The 25664-nt window shown below is 41.1% G+C and overlaps 1 protein-coding gene across 16 annotated transcripts in view; it reads right to left on the reverse strand.

Moving 5' to 3' along the window:
• Positions 1-111: 111 nt before the first annotated feature.
• PDE6D (phosphodiesterase 6D) overlaps positions 112-25664 on the reverse strand; it is a 56031-nt gene continuing 30478 nt past the window's right edge. For 13 of the 16 annotated variants that reach the window (XM_081585656.1, XM_081585664.1, XM_081585659.1 and 10 more), the window contains 4 exons: positions 4148-4236; positions 3432-3557; positions 2631-2736; positions 112-714 (listed from right to left, as the gene is read on the reverse strand). In XM_081585656.1, the coding sequence (XP_081441782.1) occupies positions 633-714; positions 2631-2736; positions 3432-3557; positions 4148-4236 (403 nt within the window). In that variant the 3' untranslated portion in view covers positions 112-632. Of the gene's footprint in view, positions 715-2630; positions 2737-3431; positions 3558-4147; positions 4352-25664 lie in introns of all 16 variants that reach the window. The other 3 variants (XM_081585670.1, XM_081585669.1, XM_081585668.1) reach the window with 1 other exon arrangement.

A 25664-nucleotide genomic window follows, 5' to 3' on the forward strand; every position in this document is an offset into this window, starting at 1 on the left:
ATCAGTCCTCTTGAGCAAAACAGAGCTGTGATCCTACAGTCTGATAAATGTCTTTCTTCCCATCATGGAGCCAGGTTCACATTCCAAAAAAAAGGAGAGATGAAAGCAGTGTCATGCTAAAGATGTAGGAATATTTTAATTCACATGTTTTAATTAATTATGTAATAATAATAATATCAGTCTATTTTACAAGTTAAATGTATAAGAATGTATGAAATAGAAACGGTAGGAAAAAACTAAACGCGGGTCAGGAACATGAAGTTTTCCAAAACCAGGGGCCAAAAGAAGATGTGTTGCCTGCAGGGCCCAAGGAGGAGGCAGGGAGGGTGACGGGAACAGCTCGTGGCGTGTGTCTGTCCCTGGGTCTACTCCAGGAAGGAGTCGAGGTATGCCCTCTGCCCTGGTCTGGGACAGGGAGTTTATACTCTGGTCAGCAGAAGATGGTGGCTTGAGAGAAAAAAGCCATTTGGTTACCTACACAGAGCTGGTCCCCTGGTGGCCGCAGGTGGGTTTTGCCATAGAAGGAATCAGGGGTCAAAGTGCCAAAAATCAAAGGTGTAGAGGAAAAAAGTAAACAGTTTCCTCCATCCCCCTAAAAAAATCAATTCTTGAAATGCACACACATTCTTCTCTCAAACGTAGAAAAGCCTCACTCTGGATGTGCTTACAAGAAGATCGTCGTCAAAAAACTTTGTCTCTATGATAACATTTCCACTGTAAGTCAGAAGAGAGGGCAGAAGAGTGAGTGTGTTAGCAACAGATTTCATTTCCACAAAGTAGTTTCAATCTGGGTCTACTGGGCCCATGGACATGCACTCACCTATATAACCTTGGGTTGGGGATATTAAGATCACATGGGGTTAGATGTCTCACATGACCTTTAACTTATGTGATGAGGTTCATCTTCTTCAAGTTCAGAAATTAGAAGAGGGAGCATGTCTTAACCCACAGTACATCCAAAGCCCTCTGAGTGCTCTGCACGCAGAGGTGCCTATAAATACGACTTTCTGATTCACGTAAAAACCTGAGACTGCAGGGGTGGTATCTTTTCCTATAAAACTCACTCTGGTGGAAGCTGTGGGTTGGCCTGTCCTGTATCTTTCTCCTCACTTTGGGTAACAGCACTCTGTTCTTCTCTTGGGGGAACCACCCTTATCTCCAGTCCATGGTCAGTCAAGCAGCCCCTCCCTCACCTGGCAAAGGGGCAGGCACAGGATATAATTTGGGCCAATCAGAATCTCTCCCCTGAGCAAAATCCTTCCCATGGCTGCTCCTTGAGGAATCCATCCATGATTCCTGCCACCTACATCCTCTGGCTGCTCAGGTCTCAGCCCTACCCTTTCAACTCTGTCCTGTAAGCCAAAGTCAGTTTCTGTGGCTTATGGTTCAATAACCCCAAACGACACACCTGTATTGTACACAGTGTGCAATTTCATTCTTCTTGGTGGGTATGTCAGTGTTTCCAAATCAAATTCCTCTTAAACTGAATTAAAAACAAGAGTAGTGCTATTCTGGGGTTCTAAAAAGTAAGACAGAACTTAAATAACCTGAATATATTATCGTAGACTTGTTGGTGTTAGCACCTGAAAGAAATCAGGCCTGGCAAAGAAGTCAAGTAAGGGTTAACAAAATCTAAAAAATGCCCTTCTACCTATGACACTGTTTCCCAGGGTAGTTAATATCTACCAGATACATTTTTGCTGGTAATTAATTATAAAAAAATGGGTAAATAAGGAACTCAAGATCTGACTGACTGATTAAATATAAATTTATACTATTTTATAACTTATACTATTATATAAAGTTATAGTATTTTATAGTTTATACTATTATGTAAATAAAAATCTATCTAAGACATAAAATAAAAAAACCTCTATTTACAAATTCAATGTGGTTTTCATAAAGGACCTGTTTAAAGAGGTGATCCAATATCACACAATTATCTGTGTACATGATTTGCTACCATGCAGTACTGCTAAAATCTTTAAAAGACTAAAATTTTTTCGGAAGAGAAAATGGTAGGTGGGCAGTGACTGACTGATTTAGGGGGCAAAGGACAAAGTAATTATTCTTTGAGCAGGGAGAAAATTTATAAAAATGGTAAGTGAGTCTCTGAAAAACTACAATCAAACATTATCCTCTAAAACAGAATTAGGACTTTGCCAGATTCTGCTGAGGGTCAAATGAAGTACAGAGTACCAGAAGTCTGATGGTCAGGAAAGGGAGCAAATTAGCATAGATTTAATTTATGTTATTTGCTAGTTTCCTTCCATACGATCTCATTTTATCCTCACTCTACCTCTGTGAGACAGGAAGGATTATTAATTCTCCGTTTAGAGAGGAGACGAGTAAGGCCCAGAGAAGTACATAGCCCAAGATTACACAGCTAGTCATGGTTAATCAGGAACTCAGTCTAAAGGTCTAGTCTGAAGTTTTTAATTCTTTCCACTCTATCATACTATCTTTTTCATGTGACTGAAGTCAGTTAAGCTGTGACCTCGGATACCATAGATACTCTTATCCCTGTTCTCAACCTAGGTTGCCTGCCTGCTGAACGGAACCATGAGTCCCATGTGCCTGGACTTGCTGCTTCTAAACACCTCCACCGTCCCTGCAGCCCACTCACTCACGTTAGCACGCTGGCTGGCATCATCTGGGACTCGGGCGCGGCCTCTATCAGGGACTGCCAGGTGTTTGTTGAGTTAGGGATCACAAAGCCAAACTCGAAGAACCATTCTGAAGGAAGAAGGAAAAGTGGGTGAGCTGGCACCCTGGGCAGAGTCTCGGGGCTCTGTGCCCCCATCCTTTTGAGCAAGCCTCTTCCTACCCCAGAAACCACCAATGAAGCCATCAGAAACCTCCCAGGTCAGAGGCCACGAGAAAGGACATGGAAGCCCCCTTCAGGCTGTGCCCTGAACCACACCAGAGGTCTGTTCCCCATGCTCTGAGATCTGAAGGACTAGGACCAACAGCATTTTCTTATAAGTAGGCTGGATGTAAATTATACACAGAGGCACAGAACAGGCCTTTTCACTTGTCACTTTAGATCTAAGACACGGAGTGCACTCTTACACTCAGTGGTGAAGAAAACTCACTGCAGGGTGCCTTTGCCAGTGGGATCTGTATGTGACAGTATGGAAAGCACTGTACCAGCGCCTAACCAGCAGCTTCCTCGTGATGTCAGTGACAAAGCCGGCACCACCCCCAGGCCCTCCAGGGTCAGTAATCCTCTCATTAGGCTCAGAGCCCCTCATAGTTGCCAGCTTTGTTTCTGCTTTTCGCCCAAGCTCCTGATCTGCCAGGGTGTAGGAACCCTATCCAAGCTGAGTTGCAAAATGGATGTTATCAAAGCAAGGCTTTAGTTCCCTGAGTCTTGACTTCTGCCCTTGTCACCCTAAGCCCAGATACGAGGCATGTAGGTAGCAGAATACCTTCCAGGCATTGCCCTTTGAAGTAGACTTTTTGTTCCAGGCGGAATTTTTCCATTTGCTCTGCTGAAGAGAAGTTCAGTTCTCGAGACACTGCCTTGCATTTGAGGATTTTCTTGGGAACACGGGCTGGTAAAGAAAAAGAAATATTGAAACCATTTCTGGGAGCTTCTTAGAGATGATTTAGAGCATATCTTATCTATGCTAAATCTCAGAGAATGCCTCGGTAACAGAATTATACTTTTTAATTAAAGGCAGAGATCCCAAACTGGTCCAATGCATCTGACTGAAAGATCTTCAAGGAACACCAGATTTAGTGCACCGAAAGGCCTTACCCAGCTCCTCTTATCAGGATGGAGGCTGAATGGGAGCCTTCTTTCCAGTCTGTCCTGTGGGTTTTAACCCCTTGGTTTTTCTTTTATTTCAGGGAGATAAAAACACAAATTTTCTTTCAGAAAAAAAGTCAAGATCTTACTTTATATCTTTGGGTATGTTCTAATGCTAAAATTTCAGCACAGAGTCGGTTTTAGGAAGTAGGAGAAAGAAGGCACTAGGAAGAAAGCAGGCATAAGGAAGGCACTAGAAATCTCAGCATCACGTGGATGGACATGCTGTGCCTGCAGAGGCCTGTCCACTGGTGGTGCTGCGTCAACTTAGCTCCCTGATACCCCGGCCCTGCTCTGCATCATCAGCCCTGTGCAGAAAAGGGTGGAAAGTACCTTCATGCTCCACGCCAGGGACTGACAGGTCTTCTGTTCCTTGCCAGAGTATCTTCCCTGTCTCAGCATCCCGAAGGTTCATCCAATTTCTGATCAAGTATATTAAGGAAAAAGAAGACCTTGAAGCCGCCTACTTCGTCCTCCAGGTGTCTCAGATTTGCTCCTATTGACTCCTGTTTACTTCTCAGCAAGCTGGCCTGACCGCTAAGTGCCAAGAAAGCAAATACAAATGTGGAAGAGAGTGCAGAAGACATCTAAAGGAAGATGCAGAGACCCAGGGGAGATATTTTTATCTGCCACATGAGAGCTCACAGATGGTACACGTCTAGCAATTGCAAGAAAGAGGTAGAAAATGAACAGTGCAAAATTAAAAAAATTTTCCAACAGAAACTGACCAGCTGAGATAAAAAGACCTGAAGAAACAGGTATGAGAGAAATCCCAGGACACGACTCATGGAGATCGCCCTACAGTGAAAATCACAGTCCACAAGCGTTACTCACAAATCCAGACCTCTCAAGCAATGCTTTTTTTTTTTTTTTTTCTGGCTGTGCCACTTAGCTTCTGGGATTTTAGTTCCCTGACTAGGGATTGAACTTGGGCCCAGCAGTGAAAGCGTAGAGTCCAAACTACTGCCAAGGAGTTCCCTCAAGTAGCTTTTTTCCCCCCTCACAATCAATATAAAGTCATTTATTTTTAAATTGGCAATAAAATTATCAAGTTTACATTAAAAAAAAAAAAGGAACAAAAAACCCTTCACTTTGGTTCCAAAGTACCATTCCAAATGGTAAGCCCCAGACCTCAATCTCAGGTAAGCCAGGGTCTGAGATTGGAACTTGGCCATCTTCCTTGCTGTAGCCAGGCCCGTGATGGACATCATAGTCACAGGCAAAAGGGGGTCCCCTCGGCTCTGTCCGAGCTAAGTAGCTGCTGCAAAGGAAGCCAATGGGCTATGTCTGGGTTAGGCTGCTCCCCTAGCCTAGAAACCATTCAAGTCAAAGCTGAGATATCAGTCCAGGAAGCTGGCAGGCAGAGACCAGCAGGGAACCTAAGGGGGTCTTTGTGGGGGTCTTTGTGGGCTCAGCACAGTCATTACACTTACAAATTTCCTAGCTGTTGTTTCCTGCATGACAAGTGGGGAGGTGGGGACAAGGGATCTATCAAGTCCATTAACCTGGGAGCAGGAAGAGCTACTGAGTAGACCTTGGCCTCCTCAAGCTGGGCACAGGACACCCAAAGGTCACAGAAATGATATCAAACTGCTGTGGGATGTTCTTAGGACAAGCCTAGCCTAGGCAGCAAGAGGGGAGAGGCATCAAGTTTGCCATACCATCTGTCTTCTATGTAGAAAAACCCAATGGGGACTCACTTAGTCCTCACCCCAACCATCTATGATTCTCTGAGGGCCTGAGCAGAAAACAAGTTTCCCAATGACGTGGGAAGATCACATTTCTATTACAATTCATTGCAAGTGGGCGAATGTCTCTTACCTAATTTTTAGCCTGCGTGCATGCTAAGTCACTTCAGTCACGTTCAACTCTTTGCCACCCTATGATCTTAGCCTGCCAGGCTCCTTTGTCCATGGAATTCTCCAGGCAAGAATACTGGAGTGGGTTGCCCCTGTCCTCCTCCCAACCCAGGGATCAAAAGCACATCTCCCACATCTCCTGCATTGGCAGGCGGGTTCTTTACCACCATTTTGAGGTTATAATAGCCTCATTTCCAGTTCCCTACTTCCTGAGAGATACATGGATATATATACATACATGTCACACATATGATTATAAAAATACATTTGGAACACATTAAATGACTGAATGTTCACAGGTGCCTCAGTCTGAAATATCCAGAACCTGAACCTTAAGCACCTCATCCCCTGGTCTAATTTTACATGCCTGGTTATTCTGGGCCTCAAGGCAATGGCTTCACAAACATCACTTTTAACAGTAAACAGGCCATTCCCAAGACGGAGACACAGAAACAGTGACCCCACATCGCCAGCATTTACAGATGACTGTCTCAGGTGGCGCCTCCTTGAGTCAACATGAAGGAGTACAACACAGACAGAGATGGAAGCTGAACACATGAAGAGCTTAACTGAAGGCTGCATTTCAAAGAAGTCAGCTTCCAAGAGCAAAATGACCTCTGCTGTTCCCTCTTATTGTTAGGTCAGGGCCAATAAGCTGTGAGAACTGGGACCCTGCCCGTGGGACTGCCTCTCTCCCCTGGGATGAAAGACAAAGTTGAGAAATACTTTTAGAAAGAAAAAAAGACTATAAGGATAGAAAACAAGAGTAAAGATACAAAAACTGGACACCAGTACAGGAGGCCCAACATCTAGCTAATGTAACTTTGAGAAAGAACAGAAAAAAACAAGGAGAGGAAGTCATCAAAAAAGTGAATTCAAGAAAATGTCCCAGATTGAAAAGGTCCAGCAAGGGCCTGAATCGCATAACTGTGAACTTGCAGAATATCAAGGTTAAAGACAAGCTTCCAAGAAGGAAAATGAGTTGTTACCCAAAAGATCAAAATCAGAATGCATAAGACTTTTCAACAGGGACTCTGGAGGACAGAAAAACTTGGAGCAGTGCCTTTAAAATTCTTAAAGAAATGATTCCTAAAACTAATAAACCTTTACTTTCTCAAGAAACTAATGGTAACATGCTCCTTCAAAATGACAGGGAAGACCAAGGAAGAGGATGACATGGAATCCAGGAAGCAAGGGATCTAAAATAAGAAACAGCAAAGGGCTCCTCAGAGACGGTGACGGAGACCCCAAGACAAGAGCTCCTTAGCAGGCCTGGAGGGCGACTGGTCCAGGATCCAGACAAGAGCAAGCCATAACACTTATGGAGACATTTAAGAAGATGAAATTAAAAACAACAAAAACAAAAAGATGAAATTCATAGAACATCTGATGTGCTTATATGGAAAGAGGGTTGATTCAATTAGGGGAGGTTTGGGGGTCAAATTAGTGAGAAGTATAGAAAATTTAAGCAAATTAAAAAAAAACAATTATTAGCATTAGGGGAAAATTAAATGTGGTATTTGAGAAAGGAGTAGTCACAGCATACTACACAGCTTCATCGCAGTGCTGACAAAGTGATGATAAAAACACAGATCATAGATTCAACACAATTATCCTGGGAGGATGGGGAAAGGAGAAGAGAATGTATGTGTGATTAAGAGTAAAGTATTGAGAAAGAACAAAACTCATTTTCATCGTGGAAAGTCGATAAATAATGCTTAAAAGGGAAACATTAAGATATAACCACAGTGCACTATTTTGAAATATCAAGATAAACACCAAATAAATCAGTTAGAAAGAAGTAAAAACAGTTTTCTCTGGGGAGTAGAAAATCACAGTGTGAGCAATGAAATGCTCTTCATCTTTAGACACCAGGTAGAACTATGACTCTACATGAAGTATACATACAACTCTGATAAAAATAAAGACTAAATTTAAAAAGATGGGACCAAGTTTTTTGTTTTTAAAAACAATGAACAAAGCATTCAAGGAAAAGAAAATTAATATTCTCCATGCATGGTTGAGCCTGAAAAAGATGGTTAATATTTGTAAAGAGACTAAACTTCAGATAAATACAGTTGATAGTTTATGTTTTTTTTTCCCCCCTGGCTGTCTAGCAACCAAACCTTCTTCCCAACCAGCACTCCGCAGTCTCCCTTCCCTTGTGGGAGGCAGTGAGTGCTCTGCACTATAGCAACTAGAAGATTCAGCTTGTCTCCTGGTCACGGTGCAGCTGGGGGCAAGCACATGGCCTAGGCTGGGACACCCGGGGCCCTGAAGCTGTTGTCACACAAGGATCTGAGGAGAAGCCGGCAGATCCTCGGGGTAGGGCAGCAGGTCGTGCTAGCCTGATGCTTCCTGCAGTGTGTCCCTTGTCCCTCTGACTGCCAGTCAGTTCTGAAGCAGCAGAGAGCCTCCGAGAGTCTTTTCCATGGGTTGGGTAGCTTGCAATGCAGAACTCTGAATGACACAGTTCATGAGCATCATTATGTATGGAATGGTTCTACATTTAACCCTCTGGAGAGACTCTAAGTTTTGCTGCTATATAAAAAAGGTCACAAAAGAGAACCAAGGGTTATCCAGTAGTGTGCCCTGAATGTGATTGGTACCTAAACCTCCTGTGCCCTCGACCTGCTTGGGCACTGTCCTCGGACATGAACCCACCATTGCTTTGAAGTTGTGTTGGTTGTGCTACTCTCCTCTCAGTGTGCGAAATCCTAACAAACTCTCCTGCAAGCTCATTATATCACTTGATACAGTTGCCCTGTTGCACCTACGTGGTTTTCTCACCTCTTTCATATTTCTACATTCCACTTTTTAATTTTAGCGACTGAATCTAAAAGCAAGTTAAAAGTATCCACACTTGCTTAGGCCATATCTTAAAAAGTGTAAACAGTGACAGATTTTCTTTTCTTGGGCTCCAAAATCACTGTGGATGGTGACTGCAGCCACGGAATTAAAAGATGTTTGCTCCTTGGAAGGAAAGCTATGACAAACCTAGATAGCGTATTAAAAAGCAGAGACATCTCTTTGCCAACAAAGGTCCACAGAGTCAAAGCTATGGTTTTTCCAGTATTCATGTACACATGTAAGAGTTGGACTATAAAGAAGGCTGAGCATCGAAGAAATGATGCCTTCAAATTGTGGTGCTGGAGAAGACTCTTGAGAGTCCCTTGGAGAGCAAGAAGATCAAACCAGTCAATCCTAAAGGAAATCAACCCTGAATAATCACTGGAAAGACTGATGCTGAAACAAAGAGCCGACTCATTGGAAAGACCCTGACGCTGGTAAAGAATGAGGGCAGGAGGAGAAGGGGGTGACAGAGGATGAGATGGTTGGATGGCATCACTGACTCAGTAGACATGAGTTTGAACAAACTCCAGGAGATAGTGAAGGACAAGGAAGCCTGGCATCCATGGGGGTCGCAAAGAGCTGGACACAAATTTGCGACTGAACAACATACATATACCTACCCGTTCTAGAGTCTCTGTGTATTAAGAGAAAGCTTCCCAACTGGAGAAATAAAACAGGCACTACTGCTCTAGCAAGTCCATGCTGAACTCAGATCTAAACAGAACTGCCTTAGACATTTAAGCCCAAGGTTTTCAGAAGACACAGTACTCATTCAACCTGCAGTGAACATGCTTTTCATTCTTTTCCTGCAGATAGTCTCTTATGTACTAATATAGCCACAATGGACACCAGCCTTTCTTAAATAAGAGAACTAAAATTACTTCCAAATTTCCAGGCTCACAATGCAAGTAGGACATTCTAGCAAAACTACTGCAGGAAAAGCCTTGGGGAAGGGGTTCTCCTCACAAAGCAACAGATGGATCAGACCTAGTAGCTTCTAGAAAAAGCATTACTGTCCCTGACCTAGGTCAGCAAACAAAAGCCTGGGACCAGGACTTACTCTTCAATCTGTCAGGGGATAAAAAGAAAACAGCCTTAAATTATTCTGTCTGATAGTGGATAGTGAATTTGTTTCCTCCATTTTATAAGGGAGAGAGGCTGCTAAAAACATATAGCTTAATTCCTTAATATAAGCATCTCTTCTCTTTATCAATGATCAGATTAAGGACTTATTATCTTTGGGGAAAATATAGTAAAAAAAAAAAAAAGTATCTTTGGCCACTTCAACAATTAGGCATATCCTGTATGTACCCTAATCTGGAATATTATTTACTAATGTCTATAGCTTATGTTCATTTCATAATCCTAAACCTGTGACATTTTAGCCTCAACACAAAAAGCTTCTCAGGTAGCAGAGAGGTAAAGAATCCACCTGCCAATGCAGGAGACACGGGTTTGATCCCAGGGTTGGGAAGATCCTCTGGAGGAGGAAATGGTAACCCACTCTAGTATTCTTGCCTGGAAAATCCCACGGACAGAGGAGCCTGGTGGGCCACAGTACAAGGGATCGCAAAGAGTCAGACAAGACTAAGCAACTGAGCACATACATACACACACACCCACACATACAACACAAAATCAGGGAAATACAAATAGAGCTCCATTCAAAGATACTGGGGTGAAGGTTACTTAGAGACCCTCCAAGTTCTGTGATTTTAAGGGTGAAAAGAAAGGCTCTTAGCTTATGATAGAGATGCAGTCATTTTTGTTGTTGTTGTTATTAGATGGAAACTAAGTCATGTCCGACTCTTTGCGACCCCACGGACTGTAGCCCACCAAGCTCCTCTGTCCATGGGATTCCCCAGGCAAGAATACTGGAGTGGATTGCCATTTCCTCCTCCAGGGGATTGTCCTGACCCAGGGATCGAACCTACATCTCCTGTGCAGTCATTTGGGAACAGCTTTCTAAATCATAAAAATACAAATCCATGATACCCTATCAGTAAAAAGAAATAAAAATGATTGAGGAAAGTGTCTTATAATAATAACAATGAGAAAAGCTGGTCCACAAAAGAAGCAGCATATTTGCCTAAAAATGCTGGAAATGAAAGATAAGCTCTTATGGCTGATCATCATTTGGCTGAAAACATTTTTTAACAGCTTTCTGCCAACCAGATTTTTAAAAGAAAAAAGAACCTGAGTTTTAAGGCTCAAAGTTCAAGTCACTTCCTATCTTGAGAGAAGAGGATTAGGTGGACAAGCTTTAAGGAGGGGGGACTGGAGGACTATTTATAAATACCACCTTCTGGGTCAGCTGGGTTTTTTCTCATTTAAAAGCTCCGTGGTGATTTATATACGAGATGAGCACAGAGGAACGCTCCTTTACTAAGGGAAGCCTCTGCTGGGGAAGAGGGGTTGTCCCTGGTACCCCCATATTTGGAACCAGGCACCCAAAAGGAGATGCACTCTCACATGTAAAAATAAAAGCATCTTAAAAAGAAGCTTCAGAACAAAAGCAATAGTTTGTAAAGTATCAAGCTTTACGAAAGTTAACAGAGGAAATAAACTAAGATAAACATGGAAGAATTAGACATTTGGTTCAATGTGGACAGTGGCATAAGTCCTCTAATGTTTTAAAGAATAGATGTGGTCTGGTATGACTTAGATGCAGTCCAGTGTAGGAGCTGGGGACAGTCCTGAGGTTCAGAAGGCAGTGGAGGTGCAGAGGTGGTAGTGGAGTGGGAAGGGAGCGTGTAGGGGTTGGGAGAAACCAGTTAGATGAGTGGTGGTGGTGGTAGTTTAGTTGCTAAGTTGTGTCCAACTCCTGCGATCCTGTGGACTGTAGCCTGCCAGGCTCCTCTGTCCATGGGATTCTCTAGGCAAGAATACTGGAGATGAATGGGGTACTAGGTAAATTTCTCCTAGAGATGTCAGTTCAGGAACTGGGATACAAAGACTTAAAATACTTCATAACAATCATCTATAGAAGCATTTTGGAAGAGTACATTGAGTCTTGTGGGTCTTAATTAGTTTTAAATGGAAATAGTAAACATTAATTTTTGATTAATTACTGAATAAGATGAACATTCATTATTGTACTGTATATACAATATACATTTTATTAACAGCATTAATATACTGAACAGAACAGATTCACTGGACATGCCAGTATCTCACTGGCCAGTTAAGGGAGGGAACAATGAGGGACATTAGGGCAAGGCAAGGGAGCAGAGAGGGAATGAGGAAGGCAAAGAGGGGAAAGAGGAAAGAAACACAGAGCGCACAGGAACAGGAAAAGGGACTCGAGGGAGAGAGGTAAAGAAAAAGGAAAAAAAAAGCCACTGGGAAAAAGAGACAGAAATGCCCATATAAACTCAGAACCAAGAGACAGGGTGAAGACAGAAGGGAACAGAAAGGAAGAGGTTCGGCAAGTTGAGAGATCAGGTTCTAGTTTTTTCTACTTTAATATTGCACTATAGAGCATTTTGGTTAATGGTTTTCACAGAATGGTTTGAAATTGATGGGTGGAGAAGGAAACAGCAATCCAACCATTAAGCCCCTCTGACACTGTTAACTGGCTGATTCACAGTTTTCTGGAATTTATTATCCAAATTGTGGTTACCAGTGGGGAGAGGGTATGTTGAGGGGCAATACAGGAGTACGTGAAGAGAGGAAGTACAAACTATTAGCTATAAAATAAGCTACAAGGATATATTGAACAACATGGGGAATACAGCCATATTTTATAGTAACTATAAATGGAGTATAGCTTCCCTGGTGGCTCAGATGGTAAAGAATCTGCCTGCAGTGCAGGAGACCTGGGTCAGGAAGGTCCCCTGGAGAAGGGAATGGCTACGACTCCAGTATTCTTGCCTGGAGAATCCCATGGACAGAGGAGCCTGGTGGGCTACAGTCTATGGGGTTGGTTGCAAAGAGTTGGACACAAGTCAGCAACTAACACTTCCATAAATGGAGTATAACCTTTAAAAATTGTGAATCACTATATATTGTACATCTGCAACTTATCTAATATTGTCCAGCAACTATATTTAAAAACAAACAAACAACTGTGGTATTTTTGAGAATGAAAGAGGTGCTTACTGGGGGGTACACTTAAATGAGTTGGTTCTTACAAGTGCTTAAAAAGTGCCTGGGCATTTAGTTAGCCATGTTAGCTATTATTATTATCATTATTATTGCTTATCATTTCCAACCTGGCCTCCTTGCTTCCAGTCTCCTTTTTAAAAATTTATTTATTTTTTGCCACACAGAGTCTTCACTGCTTTGTGCGGGCTTTCTTTACTTGCGGTGAATGGGGACTACTCTTCATTGTGGTGCTCGGGCTTTTCATTGTAGTGGTTTCTTTAGTTGCAGAGCACAGGCTCTAGGTGCAAGGGCTTCAGCAGCTGTGGCACATGGGCTTAGTTGCCCCAGAACATGTGGAATCTTCCCAGACCAGACATCGAACCCGTGTCCCCTGCACTGGCAGGCAGATTCTTAACCACTGGACCACCAGGGAAGTTGTTTCCATTCTCACCTCCTCCTCCAACCCATTCTCACAGATGGAAATGGTTTTTTAGAACTGTAAATCAGATGTCAATCCCCAATTTTTCCTTTGCACTTAACAAAAAAAAGTTGTGTGGTTTCCAGGGTCCCCCAGTTGCTAGTTCTGCTCACAGTGGGCTCCTTCTATGTCTCTGACAGAGTCTCTGCCTGCTTTTGTCCTGACGCTTCACACCCTCAGGTCCTGGCTTCAGTGCCACCTCCTCAAAGACACCTGGGACCACTCAGTTTCCAGCAGTTTCTAAAACCAGATGTGCCTGACCCCTGGGTCAGGACTTCTTCTTGCCCCAAGGCCAACACCTGGCCACAGCTGGCTTCCCAGAAGCAGAGGATTTGTGGTACCTCCATCTCCCCTGAAAAAAAGGCTAAATACCACTCTACCTTTGTGTGTTGCTCTCTTGGTCAAAAACCTTCAATGGATCCTCCCAGACTGACGCAGGGCTCCCCATATATCTGATTTCAAACTATCATTCATTCAATAAACACTTACTGACAACCTACTGCGTGCTGAAGATTGACATCAAAGTCACATGTGAAAAAAATCTAGGCAATGTTGTCTCATAAAAAGTGACAAGTGACCCACTCCAGTCTTCTTGCCTTGAAAAGTCCATGGACAGAGGAGCCTGGTGGGCTGCAGTCTATGGGGTTACATGACTGACCATGTGTGCATCAGGGTGGAAGGAGATGAGTTGGTAGCAATAAACTGGTAGAACTAAAAAAAAAAAAAAGTGACAGGTGGAGGGAAATAATAGTTCTAAATTCATATTATTTTATTAAAATTATAATCTTAAATATGTATGTAAAAATATTTCATCCACATTCCTTTTTAAAACATTTTTTCATTGGAAAGATAAGAAATTGCCTTATACTCAGGGTCACCATATACTTAGGCATTATTTGATAATTTTGTGGGTTTTCTTTACTTAAAACCAAAAAATTTATTTACTCACTTCCTTCAAGATAATTCATACTCAAGCTGGATAATCTGCAATGATACTGAGATAATTCTTTAATGATATTAACTGCAACCCTGATATCAACCTAAGGATGGAAGATACATAAGATTTCAATTCACAGCAATTTACCAAGAAGGGAATTGGTTTATCAAGTGTTACTCTATTCTAGCCCTTTTTTTTAAAAAATAAACTTTTAATTTTAGAATAGTTTTAGATTTACAGAAAAGCTGTAAGACAGTAGAGTTTTCATATACTCAACACCAGTTTCCCTTTTTATAAACATCTTATGTTTGCTGCAACTTATGAACCAACACTGATACATTATCATTAATTAAAGTCCTGGGTTCGATCCCTGGGTTGGGAAGATTTCCTGGAGAAGGGAAAGGCTACCCCCTCCAGTATTCTGGCCTGGAGAATTCCACAGACTGTACAGTCCATGGGGTCGCAGAGTCAGACACGACTGAGTGACTTTCACTTCACTTATAGTTTGTTCATATTTCCTTAGTTTTAATGTAATGTCCTTTTTCTGTCCCAGGATCCCACTCAGGAATCCACATTACATTTAGTTGTCAAGTCTCCTGAAGTTCTTTTTTTTAAACAATTATTTATTTATTTATTTTGGTTGTGCCACTATGTAGCACGCAGGATCTTAGTTCTCTATCCAGGGACTGAACAGGTGTTCCCTGCATTGGGAACACTAAGTCTTAACCACTGGACCACCAGGGAAGTCCCCTGAAGCTCTTCTTGGCTCTGAGAATTTCTCAGACCTTCTTGTTTTTGGTGACCTTGACAGTGTTGAAAAGCACTGGTCAGGTATTTCCTGGATGTCCAAAAACTGGGGTTTGTCTGATGATTAGACTGGAGTTGTGGGTTTTGAGGAGGAAGACCACCGAGGTAAAGGGCCATTTCCATCATATCATGTCAAGGGTACATAATGTCAGCATGACTTATCACTGTTGATGTTGACCTCAATCACCTGGCTGAGGCAGTATTTGTCAGCCTTCTCCATTGTACACAGTCATTTCCCTTTCTTTCCATATTGTACTCTTAGAAGGAAGTCACTGTATGCAGCATGAATTAAGGGGTGGGAAGTTATACTCCACACCCCAATGGGAAGAATAACTAGATGAATTATCTGGAACTCTGCAATGGAGATTTGTCTTTTTCCCCATTTATTTTTAAATCAAATTATTTATTTATATCAGCTCAGTTAGTTTTATTATCAAATAACTGCATTCTGATACCTAAATTATCTATCTATATGAAAATATTTCAACACTAAGCAATTTTTAAAAAAATATTTAAGATGGGACTTCCTTGCTGGTCCAGTGGCTAAGCTTCAGCTGTCTCAATGAAGAGGGCCTGTGTTCCATCCCTGGTCAAGGAACTAGATCCCACATGCTGCAACTAAGAGTTTGCATGCCTCAACTAAGACTTGGTTCAGCCAAATAAATAACAAATAAAAGTAAATAAATATTTTTTTAAAAATATTTAAGATGTTCACCTGTAAGTCTTAGGGATTCATTTGGATTGTAGAGGGGAAGATAGACACCACAGGGTATATTAGTATACAGTAACAAGGAAAAGCTGAGACAGAGGAAAACAAAATTGGTTTGGAGCAGAACACCTGGATGAGAGTCCAATCTCTATCATATAATAGCTGTGTGACCTAGATTAAGACATTTATCCTGCTTGAGTTTTAGTTTGTCAACTACTGATAATACTTTAAGCCTTAAGGTTACTGCAGGTATATGAAATACCTATAAAAATGGTTTATAAACTGATAAACTTGATACAGGGCTTTCCAGGAGGCACCATGATAAAGAATCCATGTGCCAATGCAGGAGACACAAGAGATGTGGGTTCAATCTCTGGGTCGGGAAGAACCCCTGGAGTAGGAAATGATAACCTGCTCCAGTATTCTTGCCTGGAAAATTACACGGACAGAGGAGCCTGGTGGGCCACAGTCCATGGGCATTGCAGGGTAGGACAAGACTGAGTACATACACAAACTTGATACAAAAGTATGACATAATTATATCATAATTATTCAGGATTGGAAAAAGAAAAAAAATGGAAGCAACTTCTTCTGAGCTATTTCACATTCTCTAATAAAAGCACATTATCTTAAATGCTGTATAATCTTCAACAAGGGAAAAATTACAAGTTTAGTTATATGAATTAATGTTTGACTTTGGTTTATTCACTCAAAACCTTATAATTCCTAGAAAATCTCTTGCTGTCCTTTTTGTTACTCATATATTAATCAGCATTTCTTTTCCCACCTTCATCTGTTTAAACGTACATATATGTGCTTAGTTGCTCAGTCGTGTCTCTTTGCGACCCCAAGGACTATAGCCCACCACGCTCCTCTGTCCATGGAATTTTCCAGGCAAGAATACTGGAGCAGGTTGCCATTTACTACTCCAGGGATCTTCTTGACCCAGGAATCCACTCCATGTCTCTTGGGTCTCCTGCATTGGCAGGCAGATTCTTTACCACTGTGCTACCTGGGAAGCCCATTTAAGAGTATAGGTGAGATTTAAACCTACTTTATCCCACTCCAGTACTCTTGCCTGGAAAATCCCATGGACAGAGGAGCCTGGTAGGCTGCAGTCCATGCGGTCGCTGAGAGTCGGACATGACTGAGCAACTTCACTTTCACTTTTCACTTTCATGCATTGGAGAAAGAAATGGCAACCCACTCCAGTGTTCTTGCCTGGAGAATCCCAGGGACTGGGGGAGCCTGGTGGGCTTCCGTCTATGGGGTCGCACAGAGTCGGACACGACTGCAGCGACTTAGCAGCAGCAGCAAACCTTCTTTATACTTGTAAAGACATATATCCTAAATATTAGATAGATAGAGAGCAGCAATTGTATTTAGGGGTTTGAGTACCTTAACCTGAAAAAAAAAAATAAAGGCAGGGATGGCTCTCTTAGTTTTTCCATTTGAAATGCAACTTAACTTTTATTAATAACTCCTTCTAGATTTCTGTTTGACTCACATTTTACACTGATAGGGCTTCCCTAGTGGCTCAGACAGTAAAAAATCTGCCTGCTTGATTCCTGGGTTGGGAAGATCCCCTGGAGAAGGGAATGGCAACCCACTCCAGTATTCTTGCCTGGAAAATTTCACGGACAGAGGAGCCTGGCAGGCTACAGCCTATGGGATCTCAAAGAGTCAAACATACCTGAGCAGCTAACACTTTCATTTTTCACTTTACACTGATATGTATTAACTAAAATTAAAAATTAGGTGATTTTTTTGAGAAAAGTCACTAGAAAATGATTTTTTCTTCTACTGTACTTGTTAAAGCTAGTTCTTGAGGTATTTTTTCTCCTGTATATTATTGATAACGATAGTCTGCCAACTAATTTCTCTCCTTCAATCTGTAGTCCATTGTTTTCTTAAAGTGTGGTTTGATCATCTTGTTAAAAACTGTTCCCAAGGCCTCATCTCAGTCTTATTTAATCAGAATCTCTTCAGGTGAGGCCTGGCGATGCTCATTTTAAAAAGCAATTCTTATGTGCAATAAAGTTGAAGTACCATTTGTCTAGCCTTTACAATCTATGACTAGAGTTACACTTCTAAAGTACAAGCTGGATCAAATCATTACTTCCTTTTCAAAAATTTTCAAAAGATTTTCACTGTTCCTAATTTCTTAGCTTGGCATTTAAAGTTTTTTACATTGTGCCCCAGCATCTCTCTAGTCTCCTTTCTGCTTCATATCTCTTCCGATCCCTTCCTGTACCCCATTCTTATCTAGGCACAGTGAATATACTATGGTCCATGCACCTCCAGGGGCTTCCCACATGGCACTAGTGGTAAAGAACCTGCCTGCCAATACAGGGGACATAAGAGATGCACGTTTGATCCCTGGGTCTGGAAGATCCTCTGGAGGGCACGGCAACCCACTCCAGTATTCTTACCTAGAGAACCCTATGGACAGAGAAGCCTGGCAGGCTATGGCCCATAGGGTTGCAAAGAGTCAGACACGACTGAAGCACATGCACCTCTGCGCTCTCTCGTCAGCTTGGATACTTGCTTGAAGTCTCTCATGAGAGGAGCCAGAAAGATCAAGAGAGTTGAGCTGCTTTTTGGGAACCCACTAAAGCGATATGATCACCACAAGGCCATACCAGACAAGCTGACAAAAGGAGATGGGAAGAAACCAGTCTTTAGCTCAGAGGACCCTTGTGGAGGCAACCGTGACAGAGAAGCAGAGTAACAAAGACACAGTAATTATCATTGGCAGAGGCCGGCTATAATAGTCCCAGATGTACCAACTGCAGAGCAAAGGCCCCCATATCATCCCAAGAAAATCTCTCTAAAATATATCAAGTGTGACTAGTCTTTACTTCCACTACTGAGAGAAGAAAACACTCTTTGTGCCTTAAACACTCATTTATGCCATTTTCATATAATGCCATAAATGCTGTAGAGTAAAACTTGTCCCAAAGAACGGCAGTTTCTCATCATGTGATGAGACTAAGGGAAAGGCCATAAAGCAGAGCTGTTCAGTATCCTAGCCAAAGTTGCACAGCCAAGAGGCAGCAGCCCAGGATTTGGAATGATGGTCAGACTCTGAAGCTTAAGCTTCTTCCACTATTCCCACTGCCTCTCCATGCCTCTCTCTTTTCCTTTCCTTTAAAGATTAAAATCCACTCTTCTACCATGTTTTTTTTTGTAATGGAAGTTCCAAACAACTTATTTTTAAAAAAACCCAGAAAAACTCTTAAGTCTTCAGCACTTCTAGAAACCCCAAACTGCTCAAGCCAATGGCAATTCCAGTTTCAGTCACTGGCTCCTACTCTAGGTGAAGCTGATTGCTCAGGAAACTGATTCACAGGTAGAAAAGAGCTTTTAATTCTTTCAACCATTAATTCGGGTCTCTCCTACTTTGCTCATTCGTCCACATCCTGAGTTTTACTGTCTTCGGATGATGCAATTAAGGATGATTGTTAGGCAATGGAAGAATATAAGTTTTTAACAATGGATGAAAATAAATATTTCGTATTCAGGGGAGAGAATGAGTCAAGAAATGTGGAGTATAAATGTACTGATTTACAAAACAGAAAGAGTCACAGGTGCAGAAAACAAACTTATGGTTAACAAGGGGGAAAAGAGGTGGGGTGGAAGGATAAATCGAAGACCCAGATTGACACACACACACTACTATATATAAAATAGACAACTAGTAAGGACCTATTGTATAGCACAGGGAACTCTATATTCAGTACTCTGTAATGGCCTATATGAGAAGAGAATTAAAAAAGAGTGGAGAGGGAGTTCCCTGGTTGCCTAGTGGTTAAGATTCTGGGCTTTCACGGCTGTGGCCCGGGTTCAATCCCTGATTGGGGAACCGACATCCCAAAAGCTGTGTGGTATGGCCAAAAAAAAAAAAAAACTAAAATAAAAATATAAAAAGGAGTGGATATATGAATATGTATAACTGATTCACTTTGCTGTACAGCAGAAACTAATACAACATTGCAAATCAACTATACTCCAATAAAAAAAAAAAGTTCCACTCAGTAAGCTTTAAATATTCCAATATTATCTATTTCATTTTAAGAAATTATTGGTTCTTTTTTATTCTCGACTCACATAAGAGATTTACAAATTAAAGATTATTTCCCCTTAAAAAAAAAAAGAAAGAAATGTTAAGTAAGGGTCACTTACTTTGAGAGTATCAGCCCACTGTGGCTCCCTTTGCCTGGCAAAGCAATAAAGCTACCCTTTTCTACTTTATCCCACTCCCTAAAAAAATGTTGAGTAAGGAGAAATAAAGATGTTTATGTAAAACAAGCCATGATTCACACTTACTGGGTAAACACTATAAACATTCCCTTTAGTAGCATTGAAACATGTATATTGTCATATGTGAAACAGAACACCATTCCATGTTCGATGCATGAGACAAATGCTCAGGGCCGAGGCAATGGGATGACCCAGAGGGATGGGATGGGGAGGGAGGTGGGTGGGGGGTCCAGGAAGGGGAACACATGTAAACCCATGGCTGATTCATGTCAATGTATGGCAAAAACTATTACAATATTGTAAAGTAATTAGCCCCCAACTAAAATAAATAAATTTATTAAAAAAAATAAAATAAAATAAAAAAATAAATTGAAAAAAAAAATTCCCTTTAAAGTCAGAAGTAGGGCAGAGATATCTTCTAGCATCACTATTATTTACTTTATTCTGGAGGTACTAGACAACATAATTATAAGAGAAAGAAATAGGAAATATAAAAATTGGAAAAGAGAAAATAAAATAATCATTATGTGCCAGTGATATGGTTATATATCTGGAAAACTGAAAAAAATCAAAAGAAAAGTTACTGTAAATAATAATAAAAGTAAGGCTGCTTGGCTCAAGCTCTATCAGAAAAAAACTCTAAATGCTACTGAGTGACACAAAAGAAATACCAAATAAATGGAAAAGCATACCCTAATTTTGGATGGAAAAAATTAATACCATAGATTCATCTGTAAATTTAATGCAATCCAAATAAATGTAAACTATAGGATTTTTAAAAAACCTGAAAACTGATCTTAAAATTCATATGCAAAGTATGAGAATCATCAGGAAAATCCTGAAGAGTAATAAGAAAAAAGTAACAAGAAGTATATCCTTACAGATATTAAAACTTATAAAGCTATAACAACTAAAATAGCATTGAATATGACTAGATAGTTCAACGGAAGAGAAAAAAATCATATGGAATTCAGTACATATTAAAATTCTTAAAGAGAATTTTTAAAGAGATGGGAAAATTCTTAAAGAGATAGGAATACCAGATCACCTGACCTGCCTCCTGAGAAATCTGTATATAGGTCAAGAAGCAACAATTAGAACTGAACATGGAACAACAGACTGGTTCCAAATTGGGAAAGGAGTATGTCAAGGCTGTATATTGTCACCCTGTTTATTTAACTTATATGCAGAGTACATCATGAGCAACGCTGGGCTGGATGAAGCACAAGCTGGAATCAAGACTGTTGGGAGAAATGTCAATAACCTCAGATGTTGAGCTATTTCAAATTCTGAAAGATGATGCTGTCAAAGTGCTGCACTCGATATGCCAGCAAATTTGGAAAACTCAGCAGTGGCCACAGGACTGGAAAAGGTCAGTTTTCGTTCCAATCCCAAAGAAAGGCAATGCAAAAGAATGTTCAAACTACTGCACAATTGCACTCATCTCACACGCTAGTAAAGTAATGCTCAAAATTCTCCAAGCCAGGCTTCAGCAATACGTGAACCGTGAACTTCCAGATGTTCAAGCTGGTTTTAGAAAAGGCAGAGGAACCAGAGATCAAATTGCCAACATCCGCTGGATCATCGAAAAAGCAAGAGAGTTCCAGAAAAACATCTATTTCTGCTTTATTGACTATGCCAAAGCCTTTGACTGTGTAGATCACAATAAACTGTGGAAAATTCTGAAAGAGATGGGAATACCAGACCATCTGACCTGTCTCTTGAGAAACCTGTATGCAGGTTAGGAGGCAACAGTTAGAAGTGGACATGAACAACAGACTGGTTCCAGATAGGAAAAGGAGTACGTCAAGGCTGTATATTGTCACCCTGCTTATTTAACTTCTATGTAGAGTACATCATGAGAAATGCTGGGCTGGAAGAAACACAAGCTGGAATCAAGATTGCCGGGAGAAATATCAATAACCTCAGATATGCGGATGACACCACCCTTATGGCAGAAAGTGGAGAAGAACTAAAGAGCCTCTTGATGAAAGTGAAAGAGGAGTGAAAAAGTTGGCTTAAAGCTCAACATTGAGAAAACTAAGATCATGGCATCTGGTCCCATCACTTCATGGCAAATAGATGGGGAAACAGTGGAAACAGTGTCAGACTTTATTTTTTGGGGCTCCAAAATCACTGCTGATGGTGATTGCAGCCATGAAATTAAAAGACGCTTACTCCTTGGAAGGAAGGTTATGGCCAACCTAGATAGCATATTTAAAAGCAGAGACATTACTTTGCCAACAAAAGTCCGTCTAGTCAAGGCTATGATTTTTCCAGTGGTCATGTATGGATGTGAGAGTTGGACGGTGAAGAAAGCTGAGCACGGAAGAATTGATGCTTTTGAACTGTGGTGTTGGAGAAGACTCTTGAGAGTCCCTTGGACTGCAAGGAGATCCAATCAATCCATCCTAAAAGAGATCAATCCTGGGTGTTCATTGGAAGGTCTGATGTTGAAGCTGAAACTCCAGTACTTTGGCCATCTCATGTGAAGAGCTGACTCATTGGAAAAGACCCTAAGGCTGGGAAGGATTGGGGGCAGGAGGAGAAGGGGACGACAGAGGATGAGATGGTTGGATGGCATCACTGACTCGTTGGACATGGGTTTGGGTAGACTCCGGGAGTTGGTGATGGACAGAGAGGCCTGGCGTGCTGCAATTCATGGGGTCACAAAGAGTCAGACACGACTGAGTGACTGAACTTAACTGAACTGATACAGATGACACCACCCTTATGGCAGAAAGTGAGGAAGAACTAAAGAGCCTCTTGATAAAAGTGAAAGAGGAGAGTGAAAAAGTTGGCTTAAGACTCAACACTCAGAAAACTAAGATCATGGCATCTGGTGCCACCACTTCATCGCAAATAGATGGGGAAACAATGGAAACAGTAGCTGACTTTATTTTTCTGGGCTCCAAAATCACTGCAGATGGTGAATGTAGCCATGAAATTAAAAGACGCTTGCTCCTTGGAAGAAAAGTTATAACCAACCTAGACAGCATATTAAAAAGCAGAGACATTACTTTGCCAACAAAGGTTCGTCTAGTCAAAGCTATGGTTTTTCCCGTAGTCATGTATGGATGTGAGAGTTGGACTATAAAGAAAGCTGAGTGCCAAAGAATTGATGCTTTTGAATTGTGGTGTTGGAGAAGACTCTTGAGAGTCCCTTGGACTGCAAGGAGATCCAACCAGCCCATCCTAAAGGAAATCAGTTCAGAATATTCATTGGAAGGACTGATGTTGAAACTGAGACTCCAATACTTTGGTCACCTGATGTCAAGAACTGACTCATTTGAAAAGACCCTGATGCTGGAAAAGACTGAAGGCAAGAGGCAAAGGGGACGACAGAGGATGAGATGGTTGGATGACATCACTGAATTGATGGACATGAGTTTGAGTAAGCTCCAGGAGTTGGTGATGGACAGGGAAGCCTGGCGTGCTGCAGTCCATGGGATCACAAACAGTCGGACATGACTGAGCGACTGAACTGAAATGAACATATTAATAGAAACATTTAAAATCAGTGGCAAAAAAAGATGGGGCTATTGAATAAATAGTGTTAGGACAAAAGGGTGGTCATATAGAAAAATTAAATCTCTACCTCACTCCTCCTACTAAAATGTACTTCAGACAGATCAAAGTTAAAAAAGAAGGAAAGCAAGGAAGGAGAAAAATACAGAGGGAAATATGGGGATCATTTTTATAATGTAGGGTTGGGAAAGATCTAATATGATGAAAAATCCGGAAGCCTTTACAGAAGTCTCTTCCTTCTCTGACCAAAACTGCCAACTGCCAGAAATCCTCATTTCTTCTGTCATTGTCTTATTCCTCCCATTTAAATCTTCTAGAGGCTATTTCTTTTAATACGTAATTTATTCCTCCATCTGATTTTTTAAAGAAAACACAGTTCAGCTTTTAAACTATAAAAGTTTTAGTTTTCACTGTATAACCTTTTACACTATTTGAAAACATTTTAATCTGTATATTATTTAAAAACAAAAGCACAAATAACTTCAATTACGAATCACTTCCTAATTCTTAACCAAACAACAGGCCTAATTTTTCATACCCTAGGTCACTTGAATTTCTTTCTCTGGAAGTTTTTCTCTGCAGTGAAGACTTGGCCCTGGCTTCCTCACTGCTCTAATACATGGTAACTTCTGCGGATGGAGAGGATTCCAGGAGGATCTATTGAATTTGATCAGATTAACCTTTGGAGCAGCTTCTACCCCGGTCAATTCTGCTGTCACTGGTTTCATAAAGGCAGTGGTGTGCAGGCTTCTTTAAAAAGAGAGGCAGAATACTTGCATCACAAGTTTGTGCCTCCTGGCTAAGACAGACACTATAATCCAACATCTCTGAACGAATCAAGATTTAAAAATGAGCCTCTGCTTGCCAAATGGCCCTCCTGAATGACTATTTTTGTCTTCCTCTGTCTGATTTTCTAGTACTTGCTCCTCATTATTCCTTTTATTCTGAACACTCACAGGCTTTTAGCAGCTGTTTTGTGTACTAGTTGCTGCTAAGTCGCTTCAGTCGTGTCCGACTCTGTGCGACCCTATAGACGGCAGCCCACCAGGCTCCACCATCCCTGGGATTCTCCAGGCAAGAATACTGGAGTGGGTTGCCGTTTCCTTCTCCAGTGCATGAAAGGGAAAAGTGAAAGTGAAGTCGCTCAGTCGTCCAACTCTTAGCGACCCCATGGACTGTAGCCTACCAGGCTCCTCCATCCATGGGATTTTCCAAGCAAGAGTACTGGAATGGGGTGCCACTGCTTTCTCCATGTGTACTAGTTACTGTTTCCCTAATTTGGTTTATGGACTTACTGAAGGCAGAGGTATTTCCACTCATTGAGTTGATAGCAATAAACAGGGAAATCTTTGGCTATCCTGGCTTTTGCATCACATCAATCAGTAACTTTCCAGGGTGCCAAAAGTAATTAGCAAAAAAAAAAAAAAAAAATTGGGGGGTGGGGTAACAGGGCTAAGTAGAATGAACAAGAATTTGCTTCCAAATTATTAAGTCTAGGGTACTCTGTATAAGGACAGTCAACATTAGTTTTCATAGAGTATGTTTTCTTAGGAAGGATTTTTCTTTTAGGATAATGCTTGAATTAAGGCAAAAAGGGGACTAATTTCTTAATTAGTATTTTATTTTTATTCTACTTTGTAAAGTACTTTTTTCGTGACACTTATTCTTCTCTGGTGGCTCAGGTGGTAAAGAATCCACCTGCAATGCAGGAGACCTGGGTTCGATCCCTAGGTTGGCAAGATACCACGGAGAAGGGAAAGGCTACCCACTCCAGCATTCTGGCTTGGAGAATTCCATCTGAGCGACTTTCACTTCACTATTAACAGGTACCTTAAAGTTATTGTACAGTTCTCGTTTACTCAGGAGTTGGTTCTAATTTTCAGTCTTCCTAAAAGTAATCAATTTCTAGACATAATCCTTTTCTTCCATTTTAATAACAGTTTAGAATTATAAACTTTCAAAAATGTAGTCTCTTATAGATGCTACCAAAATCAAAACAAGGGCACATTCCTAAACTATGCCAGAGAAAACAAAAATCATTAGTTCTATTAGCTTGAAATTTGACCGAGGACAAAGGGATCATTTTTAAATGGACTATTATTATTATAAATAAATAGAAGAGTATCCTTTATATTTTCATACTATTTTTAGAGATTTGCTAGTTTGTAAAAATAAATGTCTGCCTGCTGGTCATTTGAATTCACACATTTAACTAGAATGAGGTACCATATTTAAGATCCTGTCATAATCCTTCGTATAACAGGAGAGAGAGATTGAGAGAGAAAAGAGGGAGAGAAGAGAGACATAGATATAGATAGATATGGAGAGGG

This window comes from Giraffa tippelskirchi, chromosome 3 (assembly GCF_054371585.1).
Source record: "Giraffa tippelskirchi isolate mGirTip1 chromosome 3, T2T-mGirTip1v1.2.pri, whole genome shotgun sequence".
Classification (NCBI taxonomy): domain Eukaryota; kingdom Metazoa; phylum Chordata; class Mammalia; order Artiodactyla; family Giraffidae; genus Giraffa; species Giraffa tippelskirchi.